This window comes from Sus scrofa, chromosome 6 (assembly GCF_054392235.1).
Source record: "Sus scrofa isolate SSC_HxYL_T2T_F1_AM1 chromosome 6, Sscrofa_HxYL_maternal_Yorkshire_Landrace_v2.0, whole genome shotgun sequence".
NCBI classification, from domain to species: domain Eukaryota; kingdom Metazoa; phylum Chordata; class Mammalia; order Artiodactyla; family Suidae; genus Sus; species Sus scrofa.
Window position 1 is genome coordinate 163,437,031 of NC_139388.1, and position 22,419 is coordinate 163,459,449.

At 45.6% G+C, this 22,419-nt stretch overlaps 1 protein-coding gene and 1 long non-coding RNA gene across 3 annotated transcripts; one reads left to right on the top strand and one right to left on the bottom strand.

Annotated features, from left to right (window-relative positions):
- Positions 1-15,626, top strand: CZIB (CXXC motif containing zinc binding protein). Of its 2 annotated transcripts, XM_003127985.6 has the most exons (8): positions 1-78; positions 312-395; positions 8,548-8,604; positions 8,944-9,025; positions 9,233-9,264; positions 10,573-10,650; positions 11,623-11,688; positions 15,375-15,626. In XM_003127985.6, the coding sequence occupies exons 1-8, from the start codon at positions 73-75 to the stop codon at positions 15,450-15,452; spliced, it is 483 nt and encodes a 160-aa protein (XP_003128033.2). In that variant the 5' UTR covers positions 1-72; the 3' UTR covers positions 15,453-15,626. The 2 variants fall into 2 exon arrangements, with proteins under 2 accessions (XP_003128033.2, XP_084821235.1); XM_084965109.1 differs by lacking the exons at positions 1-78; positions 312-395 and adding an exon at positions 2,183-2,997 and having other exon boundaries at positions 4,241-8,604.
- Positions 12,668-22,419, bottom strand: LOC102163153 (uncharacterized). The gene is made up of 6 exons (XR_014808328.1): positions 17,602-22,419; positions 17,416-17,484; positions 16,636-16,930; positions 16,009-16,148; positions 14,573-14,648; positions 12,668-14,420 (listed from the first exon to the last, which is right to left on the bottom strand). It is a non-coding gene; the product is annotated as an uncharacterized LOC102163153 (long non-coding RNA).

Sequence of the window (22,419 nt, forward strand, 5' to 3'; positions counted from 1 at the left end):
GGCGCCAGCCGTTTACGACGAGCCGGAAAGCAGCAGCCGCTTGGAGCGCCGGCCGGGCCGAGCCGAGCCACCATGGGGGTAAGGCGGAGGCGAGTCGCTCCCGGGGCAGGAAAGGGGTGGTGGCGAGGTCGTGGGAGGCAGAAGCTCGCGCCAGGAGGGAATGAGGGGAAGGGGCTCGCGCTAAGCTGCGGGCAAGCGGAGCTCGTGCAGGGAGCTGAGGAGAGGGGCGGGGCGGGGCAGGGGCCCGGCGCGCGGCCGCGCAGGCGCTGTGGACACAGTTACACCGGTGCTCCTACTCTCCGTCGGCTCAGAAAATCGCGCTGCAGCTCAAAGCCACGCTGGAGAATGTCACCAACCTCCGGCCAGTGGGCGAGGACTTCCGGTGGTACCTGAAGGTAAGGCTGGAGGGGCAGGGCGCTAGACATCTAGGCTGTAGGCGCTTGGAGGTGCTGAGTGGGAGCTCCAAGGGCCAGCCCGGATTCAGGTTTCCCGACCTGAGCCCAGCAGTGAACAGTTTTTCTCTCTGGCAAGAAGGGAAATGTTTAACAAATGTTCTCGTGTCTTGGTAGAATTTTACGGTTTTTTAAAAAAAAATTTATTGGTTAATTCCTAATTGGCAGTGGCCTGGAATTCCTTTTGTAACTTTTCCATAAATGTTAAGTATTTAATGTTTTATGGTATGTAAACAAACACTAAACGAAAGTACTTGAAAGGATCTAGGGATTATTTAGCAAGAATAATTTTATCTGTTGATTAAGCTTTATTGTGAAGTCCATTAATTTTTTTAAAAAAATGTATTACAGTTGATTTACAGTGTTCTGTCAACTTCGGCTGTACAGCAAATGATGCAGCTATACACATATATACGTTATTTTTCTCACACTATTCTCCATTGTGTTCCATCACAGGTAATGAGATATAGTTCCTTGTGCTGTACATCAGGATCTCATTGCTTATCCATTCCAAATGCAATAGTTTGTATCTACTAACCCCCAACTCCTAGGCCATCCTGCTCCCTCCCCCTCAGCCACCAGAAGTCTCTTCTCCATGTCCATGAGTTTGTTTCTTTTCTGTAGATTGGTTCGTTTGTGCCGTATATTAGATTCCAGATATAAGTCATACCATATGGTATTTGTCTTTCTTTTTCTGACTTTATTAGTATGAGTCTCCAGTTCCATCCATGTTGCTGCAAATGGCATTTTTGTTTTTTTACGGCTGAGTCGTAGTCCACTGTGTATATATACCACATCTTCTTAATCCAGTCTTCTGTCACTGGACATTTAGATTTTTTCCATGTCTTGGCTATTGTGAATAATGTTCATTGAACATTGCGGTGCGTGTATCTTTTTCAGTGAAAGTTTTGTCTGGATGTGTGCCCAGGAGTGGGATTGCTGGATCATGTAGTAGTTCTATATTTAGTTTTCTGAGGCACCTCCATACTGTTTTCCAGAGTGGTTGTACCAGTTTACACTCCCATCAGCAGGGCAGGAGGGTTCCCTTTTCTTCACATTCTCTCAGGCATTTCTTATTTATAGACTTAATAATATGGCCATTGTGACCTGTGTGAAGTGGTAACTTAGGGTAGTATTGATTTGCATTTCTCTAGTAATTAGAGGTGTTGAGCCATCTGTGTGTCTTCTTTGGAGAAATGTCTATTGAGGTCTTCTGCCCACTTGTCAATTGGGTTGTTTGTTTTTTTGTTGTTGAGTTGTATGAGTTGCTTGTATAATTTGGAGATTAAGTCCTTGTCGGTTGCATCGTTTGAAACTATTTTCTCCCATTCCGTAGGTTGTGGGTGTTTTTATGGTTTCCTTTGCTTTGCAAAAGCTTGTAAGTTCAGTTAGGTCTCATTGCTTTATTTTTGTTTTTATTTCTATTGCTTTGAGAGACTGACCAAAGAAAACATTTGTATGGTTGATGTCAGAGAATGTTTTGCCTATGCTCTCTTTTAGGAGTTTGATGGTGTCTTGTCTTACGTTTAAGTCTTTAAGCCATTCTGAATTTATTTTTGTGCATGGTGTGAGGGTGTGTTCCAGTTTCAATGATTTACATGCAGCTGTCCAGTTTTCCCAGCACTGCTGAAAAGACTCTTTTTCCCATTTTTTATTCTTGCCTCTTTTGTTGAAGATTAATTGACTATAGGTGTATAGGTTTATTTCTGGGTTCTCTATTCTGTTCCATTGGGCTATATGTTTGTTTTGGTACCAGTACCACACTGTCTGGATTATTGTAGCTTTGTAATACTGCCTGAAATCTGAGAGAGTTATGCCTCCTGCTTGGTTTTTGTCTGTCAGGATTGCTTTGGCAATTCTGGGTCTTTTTATGATTCCATATAAATTTTTGCATTGTTTGTTCTAGTTCTGAAAAATGTCATAGGTAATTTGATAGGGATTGCATTGAATTTATAGATTGCTTTGGGTAGTATGGCCATTTTAAGGATATTAATTTTTCCTATCCAGGAGCATGGAATATCTTTCCATTTCTTTGAATCCTCTTTAATCTCTTTGATTAATGTTTTATAGTTCTCACCATATAATCTTTCACCTCCTTGGTCAGTTTATTCCTAGGTATTTAATTTTGGGGGGTGCAATTTTAAAAAGTATTACATTTTTATATTCCTTTTCTAATATTTCATTGTTAGTATACAGAAATGCAACCCATTTCTGAATGTTAATCTTGTATCCTGCTACTTTGTTGAATTTTTTGATCAATTTGAGTAGTTTTTGTGTGGAGTCCTTAGGGTTTTCTATGTATAGTGTCATGTCATCTGCCAAGAGTCACAATTGTACTTCTTCTGTTCCAATTTGGATACCTTTTATTTCTTCTGTTTGTCAGATTGCTGTGGCTAGGACTTCCAATACTATTTGGAATAAAAATGGTGAGAATGAGCATCCTTGTCTTATTCCAGATTTTAGCAGGAAGGCTTTCAGCTTTTCTCTGTTGAGTATTATATTGGCTGTGGGTTTGATATAAACAGCTTTTATTCTGTTAATGTATGTTCCCTTTATACCCCCTTTTGGTAAGTAAGTTTTTATTATGAATGGATGTTGGATTTTGTCAAATGCCCTTTTCTGCATCTGTTGAGATGATCATGTGGTTTTTTACTTTTCTTTTGTTAATGTAGTATATGACGTTGACTTGCATATGTTGAACCTTTCTTGTGAACTTGGAGTGAATCCGACTTGGTCATGGTGTGTGATCTTTGTTTATATGTTATTGGATCCTGTTGGCTAAAATTTTTGTGTCAATATTCATCAAAGATGTTGGTCTGTAATTTTCTTTTTTGGTATATCTTTGTCTGCTTTTGGTATTAGGATAATGGTGGCTTCATAGAATGTATTTAGGATTCTGGAAAAGTTTAAGAAGGATGGGTGTGCGTTCTTCTTAGTATGTTTGGTAGAATTCGCCTGTGAAGCCATCTGGTTCTGGACTTTTGTTTGTAGGGTGTATTTTTATTACCTGTTCCATTTCATTTCTAGTGGTCAGTCTGTTCAGTTGATCTGTTTCTTCTTGATTCAGTTTTGGCGGGCTGTGTATGTCTCTAGCATGTTGTCCATTTCTTCTAGGTTGTCAAATTTGTTGGCATGTAATTGTTCATAGTATTCTCCTATGGTTTTTTGTATTTCTGCAGTATCCATTGAGATTTCTCCCTTTTCATTTCTTATTTTGAGTTTTTTTCTCTGCTCTTCTTGGTTAGTCTGGCCAAAGTTTTGTTTTGTTTATTACCCTTACAGAGAACCAACTCTTGGTTTTATTGATTTTTTTTTCTGTTGTTTTATTGAATCTCTATTTTATTGATTTCCTCTCTGATCTTTATGATTTCCTTCCTTCTGCTGACTATACGTTTTGTTTGTTCTTTTTCTGATTCTTTTAGGTGGTGGGTGGGTTAAGTTGTCGATTTGAGTTTTCTGAGGAAGGCCTGTATCACTTTTTATGTGTTTTTTGGCCATCCATATGTCTTCTTTGGACAATTGTCTGTTTAGATCTTCTGCCCATTTTTTGATGGGGTTTTTTGGGGTTTTTTTGGTATTGAGCTGTAGGAGGTATTTATAAATTTTGGAGATTAATCCCTTGTCAGTTGATTCATTTGCAAATATTTTCTCCCATTCTGTGGGTAAGGAAGGCCTGTATCACTATGCACTTTTCTCTAAGCACTGCTTTTGTGGCATCCCTAGATTTTGGTTTTTTTTTTTTTTTTGTCTTTTTGCTATTTCTTGGGCCACTCCCGAGGCATATGGAGGTTCCCAGGCTAGGGGTCCAATCGGAGCTGTAGCCACCAGCCTACGCCAGAGCCACAGCAACGCAGGATCCGAGCCGCGTCTGCAACCTACACCACAGCTCATGGCAACGCCGGATCATTAACCCACTGAGCAAGGCCAGGGACCGAACCCGCAACCTCATGGTTCCTAGTCGGATTTGTTAACCACTGCGCCACGACGGGAACTCCCATCCCTAGATTTTGAATGGTTGTGTTTTCATTATCATTTGTCTCAAGGTTTTTTGTTTTTTATTTTTTCATTTCCTTTTTGATTTCCTCATTGACCCATTGGTTTTCAGTAGCATGTTGTTTAGTCTCCATGTAGTCAATTTTTTCTCATTTCTTTTCCTGTGGTTGATTTTTAGTTTCATGCCGTTGTGGTCAGAGAAGACTACTTGAAATAATTTCTATACTCTTAAATTTGTTCAGGTTAGTTTTGTGTCCCAGTATGTGGTCAGTCCTTGAGAATATTCCACGTGCACTTGAAAACAATATATATTCTGATTTTTTTTGAATGTTATGTCCTGAAAACATCAATTAAGTCTAACTCTTCTATGTGTTACTTGGCATCTCTGTTGCCTTACTTATTTTCTGTCTAGAGGATCATTCCTGTCTATTGATGTGAGTGGGGTGTTAAAGTCTCCTACTATGATTGTATTCCCATCAATTTCTCCTTTTATGTCTGTTAGTATTTGTTGTATGTCTTTGGGTGCTCCTATATTAGGGTCATATGTATTGGCGAGTGTAATATCCTCTTCTTAAAGATCCTTTTATCATTAAATAGTGACCTTCTGTGTCTTTCTTTATGGCCTTAGTTTTAAAGTCTATTTTGGCTGAGATGAATAGCAACTCCTGCTTTCCTGTCTTTTCCATTCCCGTGAAATATCTTTTTCCATCCCCTCACTTTCAATTGATATATGTTCTTTGCCCTACCTTGAGTCTCTTTTTTGGATTGGATGTTTATTTTATGCTTATGTCCTCTTCTTTTTAGTTTTTGTGAATGTATTGTTTGGTTTTGATTTCTGGTTGTCCTGTTTTTCAAGTATGTTAACCCCTTCCTGTATCTGCTTGCTTTATCCTGATAGTCGTATAGGCCCAAACACATTCTTAAAAGAGAGTCTAGGTTTTCTTACTTTCCTTCCCCACATTTTATGATTTTGAAGTCCTTTTTTAACATCTTCATGTTTATCCTTTTGCTGTTCCTTCTGTTTATCTTTGCTTTTAGAGTAGGGTTTTTTTCCTTTTAGATCGTATACTGGCTTTCCAGTCATTGCTTTCCAATTGTGATTTCCTCCATCGTATTTCTTCTTACTTCTTTTTTATTTATAGGAGCACTTTCTATTTTTCTTTTAGAATGGGTGTATTGTTGCTGTACTCTCTTAGTTTTTGTTTGTTGGAGAAATTCTTTATTTCTCCTTTCATTTTAAATGATGTTCTTGCCAGGTAGAGTATTCTAAGCTGAAATTATTTCCCTTTTAGAACTTTGAATATATCTTGCCACTCTTCTGGCCTGTAGTGTTTCTGTAAATAAATCAGCTGATAGCCTTATGAGGGTTCCCTTATAATTAGCTCTTTTTCTCTTGCTGCCTTTAGAATCCTCTCTTTATCTTTAACTTTTGCCATTTTTATTATAATGTCTTGGTGTGGGCCTATTTGGGTTCAATTTGTTTGGGGCCCTCTGTTTCCTTTAGATTTGGAAAGTTTTCAGCCATAATTTCTTCAAATATTTTTAGTCCCCTTTTTCTTCTCCTTCTGGAATCCCTATAATGCCTAGATTGGCCTGCTTTATATTATCCCACATTGCTTTATATTATTTTATATTGGTTTCACTTTTTTTCATTTGGTTTTCTGTCTGCTGTCCTGATTGGGTGATTTCCATTATTCTATCTTCCAAGTCACTAATTTGTTCCTTTGCATTATTCATTCTGCTCTTCAGTGCCTTTAACTCAGCTTGCATCTCTGCAAGAATTTTTTAATTTTTCTTGGCTCCTCTGTATATTTTCTAGTTTCTTTCTAAAATAATCTGCATTAGTGTTCATATCTGCTCTTAATTCCTTCATACTCGCTCTTAATTCTTTCAGTATTTTCACTCTCTCCTTTTTGAACTCAGTGTCTGTTATACTGCAGAGGTTTCTTTCATTGTTTGCTCCTTCAGAGAAATTCTGTTCTTTTAACTGGGAATTGTTTCTGAGCTTCTTTACTTTGCTTTTTTTTTTTTTTTTAATTCTGTGAGTTTAAGGGAAATAGTTACTGAAGTCTTTGAGGGCTATTTCCATGTAAGAGCCCCCTGGGTGCTTTATGGGGGCTTCTGTTATCCCCTTGATAGGGTGCTGCAGGTGCTTCCAGGAAGATGGAGCCAGGGTCTGGTTGCTGGGCCCTTGACCGTGGCAAGGACCCGTGGGAAGGCGGCACAGGCTGCTCCCAGTTGCAGGGCCCTGGGACGTGGCAGTGACCCCCAGGCAGGTCTCGGAGGCTCCCAGAGCACTTGGAAGTGACAGCAGCAGGGTGTGTGCATTCCCAGGGGAGTGAGAACAGCAGTGGGTGGCACTCGGTTGCAGTACCCACCTTTGTGCTGACCTCTGAGGTAACTGGGGCTGCAGGTGGTGCCTGTTCATAGATCCCTAGTCATGGCGAGTCACGCCTACCTCTGGAGTCTGAGGTGACCGCAGTGGTTTGCACTCACTGCCTGTAGACCACGCGGGAGGCGCCCTGTCACGCTTAGCCTGCGCAAGAGGCGCCACCACCTGTAGCCCACACGAGAGTGCCCTGTTGCCCATAGCCCACGCAAGAGGCACCTTGCTGCCTGTAGCCCTGCCCTCCGAGAATCCACAGGAGCACAGAGAAATAAACTCCTATGGCAGCCTGCCCCTCCTCCTCTTGGCCTCGCCAGCAGTGGCAGCTTGCTTCTGCGGTGGGTCCAGACCTCCTCCTGGGTTCCCTTGGCTGCGGCACTCTACTCCCCACCCCCTCAGGCCGTCTCCACACCACCAGCCCCAGCCCTCTCCCCGGAACTGACCCTCTGAGTCAGTTCTCAGGCTGTGGTCAGCGTGTCTCAGGCTGTGGTGTCCTGGGAGGTGGTACCAGTGGTCTCCGCAGCGCTCCTGCTGCTTTGCCCTCCTCAGTCCAGCTGCTGTGCTCTTCTGCCAGGCTTTGAGGTCTCTCCGTCTCAGCCGATCTCACTGTTGGTTCAGCAGCTTCCCAGGGTCTGGGTTCCTTTTCCTCTTTCACAGCTCCCTCTCAGGAGTCCTAGTCCTCTCCTGATTCCTTTTCTCTCTCTCTTTTTCCTTTCATTCCACCCGGTTATGTGGAGGGTTTCTTACCCTTTTGGGAGGTTTAAAGTCTTCTGCCAGCGTTTAGGAGGCGTTCTGTGCAAATCGTTCTACATGTAGATGGTTTGTTGGTTGCTGTGATGTGTTTGTGGGAGAAGGTGAGCGCCACGTCGTACTCCTCCACCATCTTGATCCTGCCTCTGAAATGGATTAGTTTTGTGCATGGCTGCGTCCTTGCTACCCCACAGTATGTTGGTAAATCTGGTACCCTAGTGGCATGATCTGCAGAGGTCTTGTCTTAACTGTACAGTTTGAGGCCCCTTCCTCTCCCAGATCCTGGGTCTTGATCTGTTTCCCTTTTAGTCGAAGTCCAAGCATCCTTCAGTACCTGGCAAAAGCTATATCTTTTTCAGGAAGCTTTCTGACCACCTAGTGTCAGGGCTTATTTGAGGAAGTGATGTTCCCTGGCTTCAAAAAGCAGGGTCTGGAAGCAGGGGGTTAAGGATCTGGTGCTGTCACTGTTGTGGCTTGTGTCAGAGTTGTGGCAAAGGGGTGGGAGTTGGGGGTTTCAATTCCTGGCCCAGGAACTTCTGCTGGCGTGCAGCCAAAAAAAAGAAAAAAAGGCGGAGTCTAGAGGAGACAAAGAAGTAGAGTAGCAGCAGAGTGATGAATACTTTTATGTGGGACCTACAGGCCCTGTGAGAACTCAGAGGAAGCTCCTAACTCAGTGGAGGAGGGGGAGGGGGGTTGAGGCCATTTGTGGACCACGTGAGCCTTAAATCCCCAGCCAGAAGGAGCACTTCTTAGAGGAGGACAAGCATGGCAACATGAGAAACACGTTGACCTGTTCTTTGCCCAAAGATGAGTCAAGTTATGTCCTCAGGGGGGCTGGTTCTCAGGATGAGGTAAGATTGCTGACAAGGTTACCAGCTGCCCACCTCATACTGTTCTTAGCCCTCCCTCAGCGTCTGCCCAGCTGAACCAACAACCACTCAGCTAATACTCTTTTTTCCCCCCAAGATGAAATGTGGCAACTGTGGTGAGATTTCAGAGAAGTGGCAGTACATTCGACTGATGGTAACTGCTCCCCCTCCCCCCCACCCCCTCGCACATATGCCCCTGGGCAGGGGTTTGTGGCCCTAACCTCTCTGGTCTTTGGACTCCCCTTTTTGTGGTTTGGGAGGGCAGGCATCGGTGTGATTAACACTGGGAACAGCAGGCTTTGGGGTGTGGGCAGAGTTCAAAATCAAGGGGAAGTCCTTTCCTGTCTCAAGAAGCCTCCCCAGGATTATTGTCCTAGCGCATCGCTCACCCTGTCTGGGGCTTCAGCTGGATACTGAGTGGTAGGACCAGGTCTCCTGAGGACCGTTACGTCTGACTGGTATATGACTAGAGGTTCTGTTTACTCCTTGCCAGGATAGCGTGGCACTGAAGGGGGGTCGTGGCAGTGCCTCCATGGTCCAGAAGTGCAAGCTGTGTTCAAGGGAAAACTCCATTGGTAGGTAGGCAGGCCATGGATACTGACCTCTGCTGGCCTGGCCCACAGCTTTCTGGTACCACACCAGAAGCACACTCTTGTTACCTGTGGGTGGACCCAGGTCTGACACGCCCAAGCCTCTGCAGCAGACTCTTTCCCAAAGCCTGGGCATCTGGGTGGGACCAGATATGGACTCAAATCAACTTTGTCTTCTCTTTTACATTTCAGAGATCTTGAGCCACACCATCAAAGCTTACAATGTAAGTTTCCTGCTGTAGTGACAGGCATGGTGGGATTAGAGCAGAGCTGCAAAGTAGGAGGGTTCTAGAGTTAATACCTGCAACCGGAGCGACTCTCCTTGCGACTGAGTGACTTCATGTACTTGTGCATTCATTCACTCAGTCGGTCATTTATTCACCTTGTGCTGGAATGAGAGCTCCAGAGGAAGACGACTTAGAGCAAGGCTGTTGTCGTACCTTCTTATATGTGCTGGACTGTGGGTACTTGGGAGACCTCTGACCCAACCTGGCCGCTCAATTGCCCTCACTGGGAACACCTGCCTTGTCTACATCTTGGAGGACTAGGGAGCCTCCTCTGAATCCACGGGTGGGACCGTCCTTGCAGTGGTGCATGCCATCTTAATACTTGATGTTGTTCGGTGTTTTTACGTTATTGGGTGATATTAGTCCAGAGGTGAGGGAGGGGGTGGGTCTCTGTGTTTAAAGGAGGGCACTTACTTGTCTTCATCTTTTCCTTATTTGGCATTTTTGGAAAATGTCTGATTTATGCCAAATTCTCAGCTTTGTCCTGAAGTTAAAGGGAGAAATCACATATGGACTTGTCCTCAGGTAAATCATAATCTAGTGGAAGAAAAAGTCCAGCAAAGAAAAACACAAATCAGGGCCAAGAGAAAGTGCCTCTCCAGGGCCAGGCACATGGCTGGTGTGCAGGAAGCATTTCTGTAGTGAATGACAGAATGAGAATGAGGGTGTGGTCCTTGCAGTCTTTGGGCCCAGGGGTCAGGTAGGCATGAATTTCCTGGCTGCACCCCTCCCCGCCCCCGAGAGGGTCCCCTCCCCATGCAGATCCCATCTCAAAGGCTCTAGGTCAGCCACTGCCTTGACAGCATGGCAGAGGGTTAGCAAATGGCTAAGTGTTCTGGGGTCTTTTGGATGATGTGGAAACTTTATGGCTTAACATTTTTCTTCATAGTTTTTAATTTGATAATTTTATCTACCATTCATTGAGTATAGTGTCAGGTCCTATGCTAGGCACTTTAAACCTAGCTCAGATTCTCATAATAAGCCTCGAGTGGTTTCCGCAGCTCCATTTGACAGTCTTAGGCCGAGAGGAAGAGAGGGAAGAAACAGCTCACATGTAGGCACCCTGACCCCAGAGTCCACACTCTTTGGCCTCCAGCACCCACATCTGAGAAGGTCTTGTGGCAAGCAGGTGCCCAGGCAGGCTTCTTCCAGGACAGGATGAGTTGCTCCTGAGTCCCATTCTGGGCTCCCAGGGGCAGTGGGGCCTTCCCAACCCCCTCGTTTCTCAACACAATTCCTTTTTAGGCCGAAGACAACGAGAAGTTCAAGACGATAGTAGAGTTTGAGTGCCGGGGACTTGAACCAGTTGATTTCCAGCCTCAGGTGTGTGTCTTCCTGGGGAACCTGTGTCTTTGGAGAGGGCATCTAGGAAGTGACAGCAGAACTTTGCTTCTTACAGAGACCATGGACTAGGACGTCGCCTTTCTAAGTATAGGGATTGGTTTTGTTTTTTTTTTTTTTTTGCTTTTTAGGGCCGTACCCGCAGCATGTGGAGGTTCCCACACTGGGGGTTGAATCAGAGCTATAGCTGCTGGCCTACACCACAGCCACAGCCACGCCAGATCCAAGGCACGTCTGCAGCCTACACCACAGCTCACCACAATGCCGGATCCTTAACCCACTGAGTGAGGCCAGGGATCAAACCCTCAACCTCATGGTTCCTAGTCGGATAGATTCATTTCTGCTGCGCCACAACAGGAACGCCAGTAATTGTTTATTAAGCACCTAATATATGTCAGGCATCAGGCTTGTCGCTTCGAAGGTTACCTCACCTCATCCTCACAATAACCCTGTGAAGTTATTCATCCTGTTTTTCAGAGGAGGAAGGAACTTCAGAGATTTTGCGACTCGCCCAGGGTGACACAGTTAGTAAGCATTGGAGCTGTCATTTGAACCCACATCTATCCGACTCCAGAGCCAGTGCTTTTGCTGCTTTATTCTTGCACCATTTTTACCTCACAGCTTTTGTGAGGTAGGCAGAAGAAAGAGTCTATCATCTTTGTTTCATTAATAAGAAAACTGAGGTCCAGAGAGGGAAAACCAGGGCACTCAAGGGTCTAGCCCACACCTCCTGCCTTCTGGGTCAGGTTTCTCATTTGTAGAAACCGCTCTAGCCCCAGGGCAGCTGCCAGGCCCTAGAGGCTCAGTAGTTACTCTAGAAGAACACCCAACCCTGCACCTCCGTCCTCTCATCCTGCAGGTGTAGTGAGAAGAGCCAGTTCCCTGGCCAAGCTCACACGCCAGACCAGTGCCCTCTTTCCACCGGATTAACTGCTGTCTTCCTGTCACCTGCAGGCTGGATTTGCTGCTGAGGGTGTGGAATCAGGAACAGTCTTCAGTGACATTAATCTTCAGGAGAAGGTACGGGACTTGGGGGCCTTGCCGGGAGCTGTCTGGCACCTAGTGAGAATTACCCTTTTGTGAATAAGGCTCTTCAGCAGGAAGCTGACTCTGCTTTTGTATTTTTTTAAATATAATTTTTATTTTTGATTGCAGTATATTATAGTTGATTTACAATGATTTCTTCATTTCAGGTGTACAGCACAGTGATTCAGCTACACACATAGCCTTTCTTTTTCAGATTCTTTTCCCATAATAGGTTATGACAGAATATTGAGTAGAGTTCTCTGTGCTGTGTGGTAGGTCCTCGTAGATTATCTATTTTATATCCAGTAGTGTGTATATATTAATCCCAAACTCCTAATTTGTCCCCTCCCCCCGCCGCTCCGACCTTTTCCCTTTGGTATAAACCGTAAGTTTGTTTTTAAGTCTGTGAGTCTCTCTGTTTTGTAAAAAGTTCATGTCTATCATTTTTTTAGATTCCACATGTAAGTGATATCATGTTAGCTGTCCTTCTCTTACTTCACTTTGTATGATAATCTCTAGGTTCATCCATCTTGCTGCAAATGGTATTCTTTTCACCCTTTTTATGGCTGAGTAATATTCCAGTGTGTATTGGTACCACATCTTTATCCCTTCCTCTGACGATGGGCATTCAGGTTGCTTCCATGTCTTGGCTACTGTAAATAGTGCTGCAGTGAACATTAGGGTGCATATATTGTTTCGAATTGTGATTTTCTCTGGATATACGCCTGGGATTGGGATTGCTGGATAATATGGTAGTTCTGTTTTTAGTTTTAAGAAACCACCATACTGTTCTCCAGGTGGTTGTACCAATTTACATTCTTACCAGTAGTGTGAGAGAGTTCCCTTTTCTCCAGCAGGTACTGTTTGTAGACTTTTTGATGGTGGCCATCCTGGCTGGTATAAGGTGGTACCTTACTATAGTTTTGATTTGCATTTATCTCATAATTAGTAATGTTGAGCATCTTTTCATGTGTTTTTGATTTTGCTGTTGAATCCAAACAAGAGCCTTGCTGGTAGGGTATTCTTGGTTGTAAAGTTTTCCCTTTCATCACTTTAAATATATTGTGCTACTCCCTTCTGGCCTGCAGAGTTTCTGCTGAAAAGTTAGCTGATAACCTTGGGATGACTCCCTTGTTGCTTTTCATGTTCTCTCTCTGTCTGGGCATGTTCTTTCTTGGGTTTATCGTCTGCGGGACTCTGCAGTTCCTGGACTTGAATGTTTCCTTTCCCGTGTTAGGAAAGTTTTTGACTGTTAATATTTTTTCAGGCCCATTTTCTCCCTCTTCTCCTTTTGGGACCCCTATAACGTGAATGATGGCGCATTTAATACGGTCTCAGGTATCTTAGGATGTCTTCATTTCTTTTCATTCTTTTTTCTTATTCTGTTCCTTAGCAGTGATGGCCACATTCTGTGTTCCAGCAGACTTATTCATTCCTCTGCTTCATTTTTTGTGTTATTGATGCCTTCTAGTGTATTTTTCCTTTCAGTTACTATATTGTTCCTCTCTGTTCCTTAAGTCTTGTAGTTCTTTGTTAACCCTCTCTTGTATCTTCTTGGTCTGTGTGTCCATTCCTTTTTGAAGTCTAGGATCATCTTTACTGTCTCATTAATGATGAATTACTTTTCAGATAGATGGACTCTCCACAAGGTTTTCTTCTTGTTCCTTCACCCAGAACATATTTCACTGCCATTTCATTTTGTCTAACTTCCCGTGTTTCGGTTCTTTCTGCAGACTGTAGGATCATAGTTCCATTTGCTTCTGGCACCTCTGCCCCCTGGTGGGTGAGATTGGTCCAGGAGTTGTGCATATTTCTGGGTGGGAGGGACTGGCCACTGCCCACTGGTAGGTAGAGCTGGGTCTTGTCCCTCTGGTGAGTAGGGCCGTGTCAAGGGGTGTGTTTAGAGGCAGCTGTTAGCTCAGGATGACTTTAGGTAGCTTGTCTGCTGATGGTGGGGCTGTATTCCCACCCTGTTGGTTGTTTGGCCTAAGGTCTCCCAGGACTGGAGGCAGCAGGCTGTTGGGTAGGTCCAAAATGGTGTCTGCTGGAAAGCTCACACTAATGAGCATGCCATAGGGTTCTGCCGCCAGTGTCATTGCCCCCACAAGGAGCCGCAGCCAACCCCTGCCTCCCAGGAGACCCTCTTAAGACCCATAGGTAGGTCTGACCCAGGCTCGTGTGGAGTGGTTGCTTTGCCCTCGTCCCAGTGCACATGAGACCTCGGATATACCCTCTCTTCCCCAGTTCTGTGGAGCTCCTGCACTCGAGCCTCACTGGCCCTCAAAGCTGAATGTTCTGGGGGTTCCTCCTGATGCCAGACCCCCGTGCTGGGGAGCCTGATGGTGGAGCTTAGAACTCTCACTCCTGTTGGAGAACCTCTGCTACATTATCATCTTCCAGTTTGTAGGTCACCAGCCCGGTGGGTGTGGGATTTGATTGAATGCACCCTTCCTCGCATCACCTTGTTGGCTGCTGCTTTGTCTTTGGATGTAGATTATCTTCTTGGTAGGTTCCAGTCTTTGTCAGGGGTTGTTCAGCTGTTAGTTGTGATCTTGGTGTTTTTGTGAGAGGAGGTGAGCTCAGGTCCTTCTACTCCGCCATCTTGTCTTCACTGCCATCCACCAATCTGCACTTTGGTGTTTTTGTTGGGGATTTGGGGGTTTAAGATCGCCCCAAGTGCAGTGTTGAAGCGCCGTGTAGTATTCACACAGGAGGGTGGGACGTGCCTTCTGGAGAAAATGTATGTAAGATAAGATTTGCTTGGGCATGCGATACGGTGCTGTTAGCTGTGAGTTCAGTACTAATTAATCAAACATAAAACAAATTTAGGTATTGATCAGTTAAAGACAGTGTAATCAGATGCTTCTAGGAAACTTACCTCTGTATTTCCCCTGGGCACAGTGGTTTAGCATTCACAAATTCCGTGTTTGTAGGGACCTTGTAGAACATAACTACTGTGAATAACAAGAATGGAGCCTATTACTAGACATGTCACCGCCTTGCAGATAAGGAAGGCCTATGCTCGGGCCTCAAAGGACAAAAATATTCAGTTTGCAGAGCACCTGGTAATAACAGTAAGTGGATTTACTGAGCTCTTACACGAGCTAACACTATGCTAAGTACTTTTACATGTGTTTTCTCATTTGATTGTTTCAACATTCACTGTGAAATCTATTGTTGTCTCTTTTTTTAAAAAGAAAAAAATAGAGGACAGGACCAATACTCAGGGAGTTCCTGTCATGGCTCAGTGGTAATGAACCCGACTAGTATCCACGAAGACATGGGTTTGACCCCTGGCTTCCTCACTCAGTGGGTTAAGGATCCGGTGTTGCCATGAGCTGTGGTGCAGGTCACATTCATGGCTCAGATCTGGTGTGGCTGTGGCTGTGGTGTAGACCAGTGGCTGGAGCTCCAGTTTGACCCCTAACCTGGGAACCTCCATATGCAGCAGGGGTGGCTCTAAAAAGGAACCAAGACTCAGAGAGATTAGTGACTACTTGCCCCAAATCACAAAGTTAGAAGAGCAGGAATTGAGGCCTGAACAGTCTGGCTCTGTCCTGAGTCAGACGTGTTCCTGAAGATCTGAGAGGCAGCCTGCGCTGGGCCTTTCGCGTCCGTGTCCTCACTCCGCGCCGTCCCAGGCTGCCTCGTGAGGCTGACGCTGCCCTGTTTCCCCACAGGACTGGACTGACTATGACGAGAAGGCTCAGGAGTCTGTGGGAATCTACGAGGTCACCCACCAGTTTGTGAAATGCTGAACCCTCTTCCTGCACACCTGCCTCTGAGAACGGAAAAAGGACAACGGGCTCCGAGCAGCAGAGACAGGTCCCTTTATCCCTCGTCTCCTGGCAGTTGTCCAGGCCTCACAGCCTGCATGCTGGGCTCTGTCACAGCTTCCCAAGTACTACAATAAAGCCCCGGTTTGTGCTACACTGGTGTGTTAACAGCCACTCCGTTCCCTCCACAAGTAAGAATTCATGTCGGAAGGTCTTCGTCCAGACCCTCATTCGCCTGATCCAATTTGTAAAATTATAAGAGCACAGAGTTCCAAGTGGGCGCTCAAGCTCTTGGGGACCACGCGGTCCAACCCAGGAGAACAAAGGTGTCAAGGCTGTGGGCACAAAGGGGGCAGCTAAGCCTGTACGGTGATGCTATGAGCCCGGTAGTCCTGAGCCAGACATGACATTGACCAGCTTGGCTCTCATGTAAAGTGGGTGTCACTTCATGTGCCAGGACTTTGGAGGTCAGCAGCTCCGTCCTGGCATGAAGCTTCTCTATACAGCCCTGCCAGATGGTCATCATGTCTTTACTTACCTGCCGGGAGGGGGCAGTCCCCTCCTGTCAGGGGAACCCCTGTGAAAGCTCTTCTTTATGCTTCCTGTAGCTTCTCCTCCTATGGGCCTGGTCTGTCCCCTTTTGGTCACATTTCTGTGTCGTTCTGCCCCTGGATAGCCCTGTGGAGGTGTAAAGACAACAGCCGCAGCCTCTGTGTCTCAGGGGCCTGGTTCCTTCGGTCTGATGATCTCCTACGCAGTGGACAGAGCTGTTCAGTGCACAGTTGGGTCCTGAGGACAAGGTTATGTCTTCACGCTAGTAACTCCATGTAGAAAACCTGTCCCAAGAGACGTTCTTCCTCTCTAGTGTTTTCTTAGAGTCTGGATGCCTTGGAAGTGAAAAATCACTATCTTCACATGTCCTGTTGTGTCTCAGTGGGTTAAGGACCCAGCGTTGTCTCTGTGAGGATGTGGGTTTAATCCCTGGCCTCACTCAGTGTGTTAGGGATCTGGCCTTGCCACAGCTACAGCACAGGTTGCAGATGTGGCTTGGATCTGGTGTTGCTATGGCATAGGCCCGCAGCTACAGCTCTGATTCAGCCCCTGGCCCAGAAACTTCCATATGCTACAGGTATGGCCGTAAAAAGAAAGAAAGAAAAATCACTACCTTCATTTTCTGAATGGCCCACTGGGAAGGCATCTGTCCACTCCAAGGCTGGTTGAAGGGTTCCAGGAGGGGGATCCTCAGATTTCTGGTAAAGCTGGCCACGTCCAAGGGTGGGGAAGAGGTACCTTCCTTGGCCTCTTTGCAGTCTGGCAGCTATGTCAAGTGTCCTCTGGGTCCCCTGTCTTCCTGGCCCCTGGGCCTGTGCTTTCTGCACCTGACTGAGCAGGGCTTCTTTGGCCTCCCTCAGCTGGCAGCTCTGCCAGCCCCACCTGCTGGACACAGCCCACTGCCTGACCTGAAAGCAAACAAGGGAGCATCAGGCTGGGTAAGCAGCCTCCTGGGTTTTAGTGTCCGTAACAGCCACTGTGTTTTGTAAAGACAAGCACTGAGAGGATCTCAAGGTTTTCTTTATATTGTAAATTATTTTCTCACTTTTCAGGAGATAGAGGAACCCAAATAGTAACAGGTAGTTACTACCTAAATTACTGTCTAGATTGTTATTAGATGCAGAAAAAGTATTCAGTGAAATTCAACAACAGATCACAGAAACCCTTAGTAAACTAGGAATAGAAAGGAACTACCTTCACCTCGAAAAAAAGATATCTGCAGGAAACCCAGAGCAAATGAAATGTTGGAAGAATTCCATTTGAGATCAGCATGGATCCTGGATCACTCTCTTCATCCTTGTGCTCCCCGACCCCAGCACAGTAAGACTGAGAAGAATGTAAAATGAAGGCCTGAAAAGAAGTAACTCACTTCAGATTGTGATTTTCCACTTACCAAATCCAAAGGCATTAATAGGCACTGGATGTTGGATCAGTATACAGAAATCAAATGCATTTCAGCACACTGGCAATATGCAAAACAGAATTCAAGAAAAAATACCATTTACAACAGGAACAGCAACAGCAAAAAATATCCCTCCAAATACCTGGAAATGGCAGAGTAGAAAGACCCCACACTCACCTCCTTTCATGAGCACGCCAAAATCACAACTGTTCATTGTGATTTGATGAAAAAGGAATCTACTGGAGAAGATCAGCAACTTGGAGACGGGATTAGGATGGCGGAATAGAAGGACTGGAGCCCAACGTCTTTCCTAAAAACAATAAAATTCACAACTAAAGACTGACCACTCTTCACCCAAATGGACCGGAAACCTTAAAAAAAGATACCCTACTCCAGAAGAAAAAGAGGAGGCCACATCAAGAGGTAGGAGGGGCGACTTCACCACATAAACAACCCCATACCTCCCGGGTGGGAAGCTCCACAGACTGAAAACTAACTGGTTCACAGAGACTCACCTACAGGAGGAGTGGGAGTTCTGAGCCCCACATCAAACCCTCACGTGTGGGGATCTAGCACGGGGATAAAGAGTCCCTGAGCATCTGGCATTGAATGAAGGCCAGTGGGGCTTGTGCACAGGAGCTCCACAGGACTGGGGGAAATGGAGACCCCATTCTTAAAAGGCGCACACGGACTTTCACGTGCACTGGGTCCCAGGGCAAAGCAAAGTCTCCGTGGGAATCTGGGTCAAACCTGACCTCAGTTCTTGGAGGACATCCTGAGAAAACAGGGGTGAACGTGGCTTTTTGTGAGGGAAGGACATTGAAAGCAAAGCTCTCGGTAATACTCAGCAGTATGCCTTTCTCTGGAGGTGGCCACTTTGGGAAAATCTGGCCCCACCCATCAGCCCTGAGAAGCCCCAGGCCAAACAATCCAGGTGGGATCACAGCCCCGCCCCTCAGTAAACAGGCTGCCTAAAGACCCCTCAGGCATACAGCTGCCTCTAAACCCATCCAGAGACTAAGCCCCACCCACCAGAGGGATTAGAATAGGCTCCACCTACCAGGGGGCAGGCATCAGCCCCACCCATCAGGAAGCCTACAGCAAACCCCCATACTGACTTCAGCCACAGGGGGGCAGACATCAGAAGTAAGAGAGGCTACAACCCTATTATCTGTAAGAAGGTCACCACACCAAAAACCTATAAAAATGAAAAGACAGAGGGAGAAAGGAAAAAACCCAGAAAAACAGCTAAGCGAGGAGGAGATTCTTAGCCTCCAGGAAAAAGACTTCAGACCGTTGATGCTGAAGATGATGCAAGACATTGGAAATAAACTGGAGGCAAAGATGGATAACTTACAGGAAACACTGACCAAAGAGATACAAGATATAAAACTTAAACAAGAAGAGATGCAAAATACAATAACTGAAATTAAAAATTCACTAGAAGTAGCTAACGGCAGAATACAGGAGGCAGAAGAACGAATAAGCGAGGTGGAGGGCAGATGAGTGGAAATTATGGATGCGGAACAGAAAAGAGAAAAAAGATTGAAAACAAATGAAGAGAGTCTCAGAGATCTCTGGGACAACGTTACAAGATCTGCAACTAAAGACGTAAAGAAGGAACCACAGCAGGATAGGTAGAAGGGGAGGGCTCACAATGGAGTCATGTCCCAAACCCCCAGGTGTGTGGCCCACAAACTGGAGGATAGTCACACTGCAGATGTTCTTCCCCCAGGAATTCCTGCTCTGGGGAGATGAGCCCCCAGAGCGTTTGGCTTTGAATGCCAGAAGGATTAATTTTAGGAGTCCCATAGGACTGGGGGAAATAAGAGACTTAACTCTCAAAGGGCACACACAAAACCTCATATGCTCCGGGACCCAGGGCAAAAGTAGCAATTTGATAAGAGCCTATGCCAGACCTACCTGCTGGTCTTGGAGAATCTCCTGGGGAGGTGGGGTGGGGGGCAATGGTGGCTCCCCTGGGGGCATAGACACTGGCAGCAGCCATTGTTGGGACCTCCTTCTTCCACACAGACACTAGTGCTGGTGGGTATCGTTGTGGAGTCCTCCCTCTAGCTCATTAGCACCAAGAGCCTTGGCCCTACCCAATAGCCTGTAGGTGCCAGAACTGGGCCAAGCACTAACTGGGCGGAGAGACAGCCCCACTCAGCAGACAGGCTGTCAGAAGACCTCATGAGCTGCCTCTGAACACTGCCCTGCCAAGGGCCCAGCTCCACCCATCAGTGGGTAGGCACCAACCCCAGAATCCCGAGGGCACTGGCCCTGCTCGCCATGAAGTCTGATCTAGCCTTTGGAGCAGCCTCACTCACAAAGGGCAGACAACAGATGCAAGACAACCACAATCCCACAGCCTATGGGCTGACTAGCCCGCAATAGGCCAGACCCTGCCTTGGGAGTACCTGGGCCCTGGCCCTGCCCACCTGCAGGCCAACACATGCCTTGCAACATCCAGGACTGTGTATCTAACTGTCAGGAACCCGTCTTTCCCTCCCACTCTTCCCCCAGCAGTCTGACAGCGGCTGTGCAATCCTTGGGCATCATAATGTCACGACCTGCGTTCACTCACCAGTGGGCAGGCAACAGCTCCAGCGTCTTCTGGACCATAGATCCACCACCAGTGAGCTAGCATTAGCCCCAGGGCTCCCTGGGGTTCAGTCAGTCACCTCGTGACACAGCCCTGCTAACCAAAGCTGGAAGCTTCTGCATGAGGCAGAGTCTGGCATCTAGCATGGACTTCCCCAAGCCTACCAGACTGCCCACATAGCTTCCCAAACAGAAGGACCCACACAGCCCTCATAGGAGGAACCCTTAGAGCATATAGCATGGGTGATAAGGGGAGCATGAACTGATGGGACACTTAAGACGTCTCCCACAGAAGGCCACTTCTCTAAGATCAGAAAACAACTAACCTACCAGAGACATAAAAATAGCAGTATTAGCAAACCGAGGCAACAGAGGAATATATTCCAGATGTGAGTGACCAAGGTAAAAGCCAAGAGGAATTCCCATTGTGGCTCAGTGGTAATGAACCCAACTAGTAGCCATGAGGACTCAGTTTTGATCCCTGACCCCACTCAGTGGGTTAAGGATCTAGCATTGCTGTGAGCTGCGGTGTAGGTTGCAGACACGGCTCGGCTCTGCCATTGCTGTGGCTCTGGTGTCAGCCAGTGGCTATAGCTCTCATTTGACCCCTAGCCTGGGAACTTCCATATGCCATGGGTGTGGACTTGTTGTTGTTTTTTTGTTGTTGTTTTTTGTTGGGTTTTTTTGTTTTTTTAAAAGACAAGATAAAAGCCAAGAAGAGCTAAATGAAATGAAGGTAGGCAATATACCCAACAAAGAGTTCGAGGTAGTCATCATAGAGATCATCAGAGGACTCAGGAGAATGGATGACCAGAGTGAGAGGTTTAACAAAGAGTTAGAAAACATAACCCTCAAACAGATGAAGAATAACTGAAAAGAAACGTGCACTACAAGGAGTCACCCGTACACCAAATGATACAGAGGAATCAGTGAGCTGGAAGACAGAGTAGTAGGAATCACTGATGCTGAACAGAAAAAGAGTGAATAAAAATGAGGGTGGCTTAAGAGACCTCTGGGACCACATCAAGCATACTCACATTCACATTATAGGGGTCCTGAAGGAGAAAAGAGAGAAAGGGGCAAAGAACATATTTGAAGATATAATAGCTGAAACATCCCCAATCTTGGAAAGGAAACAGTCATCCAAGTCCAGGAAACAGAGTCCCAAACAGGACTGACCCAAAAAGAAACACATCAATACACAATATAATTAAAATGGCAAAAAATTAAGAATATTAAAAGCAGCAAGGAAAAAGCAAAAAGAAATAACTTAAGGGAACTCCCATAGTGTACCAGCTGACTTTTCAGCAGAAACTCGGCAGGCCAGAAGGGAGCGACAATACATTTAAAGTGATGAAAGGCAAAAACCTGTAACCAAGACTACTCTTAACCAGGAAAGCTCTCATTCAGACTCTATGGGAACATCAAAAGCTTTACAGACAATCAAATTCAGCACCACCAAACCAGCTTTACAAGAAATGTTAAAGGAACTCTTAAGTGAAAAAAAAAAGGCACAGCTAGAAACATGAAAATTACGAAAGCAAAAAGCTTACCAGTAAAGGCAAACATACAGTAAAGGTAAGAAATCACGTACACACAAAGGTTAAAAGAGAAAAGTGGGAGTTCCCGTCGTGGTGCAGTGGTTAACGAATCCAACTAGGAACCATGAGGTTGTGGGTTTGGTCCCTGCCCTTGCTCAGTGGGTTGACGATCCGGCGTTGCCGTGAGCTGTGGTGTAGGTTGCAGACGCGGCTCAGATCCTGCGTTGCTGTGGCTCTGGTGTAGGCCAGTGGCTACAGTTCCGATTAGACCCCTAGCCTGGGAATCTCCATATGCCGCGGGAGCGGCCCAAGAAATAGCAAAAAAAAAAAAAAGAGAGAAAAGTGGTGAAATCATCTACACCCACAATAAGCAATTCGGGGATATACATAATGATGAGATGTAAAATATGATGTCAAAAACAGTCACCATGATGGACAGAGAGTACAAGTGCAGGGTGGTTAAAATGCATTTGAAATTAAGAGACCAGCAACTAAAATAATCACATATATACACAGAAATCTACGTATAACCTCATGGTAACCACAAACCAAAAATCTATAATAGATACACACACACGAAAAAGGTATCCAAACATAACACTAAGGATGATCATCAAACCACAAGAGAACAGGATTGGAGGGGGGGAAAGACCTACAAAACCCCCCAAACAATAAAATGGCAGTAAGAACATACATATCAGTAATTACCTTAAATGTAGATGGACTAAATGCTCCAATCAAAGACATAGAGTGGCTTAATAGATACAAAAACAGGATATATATATTTATATTTATACTGCCTACAAGAGACTCACTTCAGATCTAAAGAAACACACTGACTGAAAGTGAG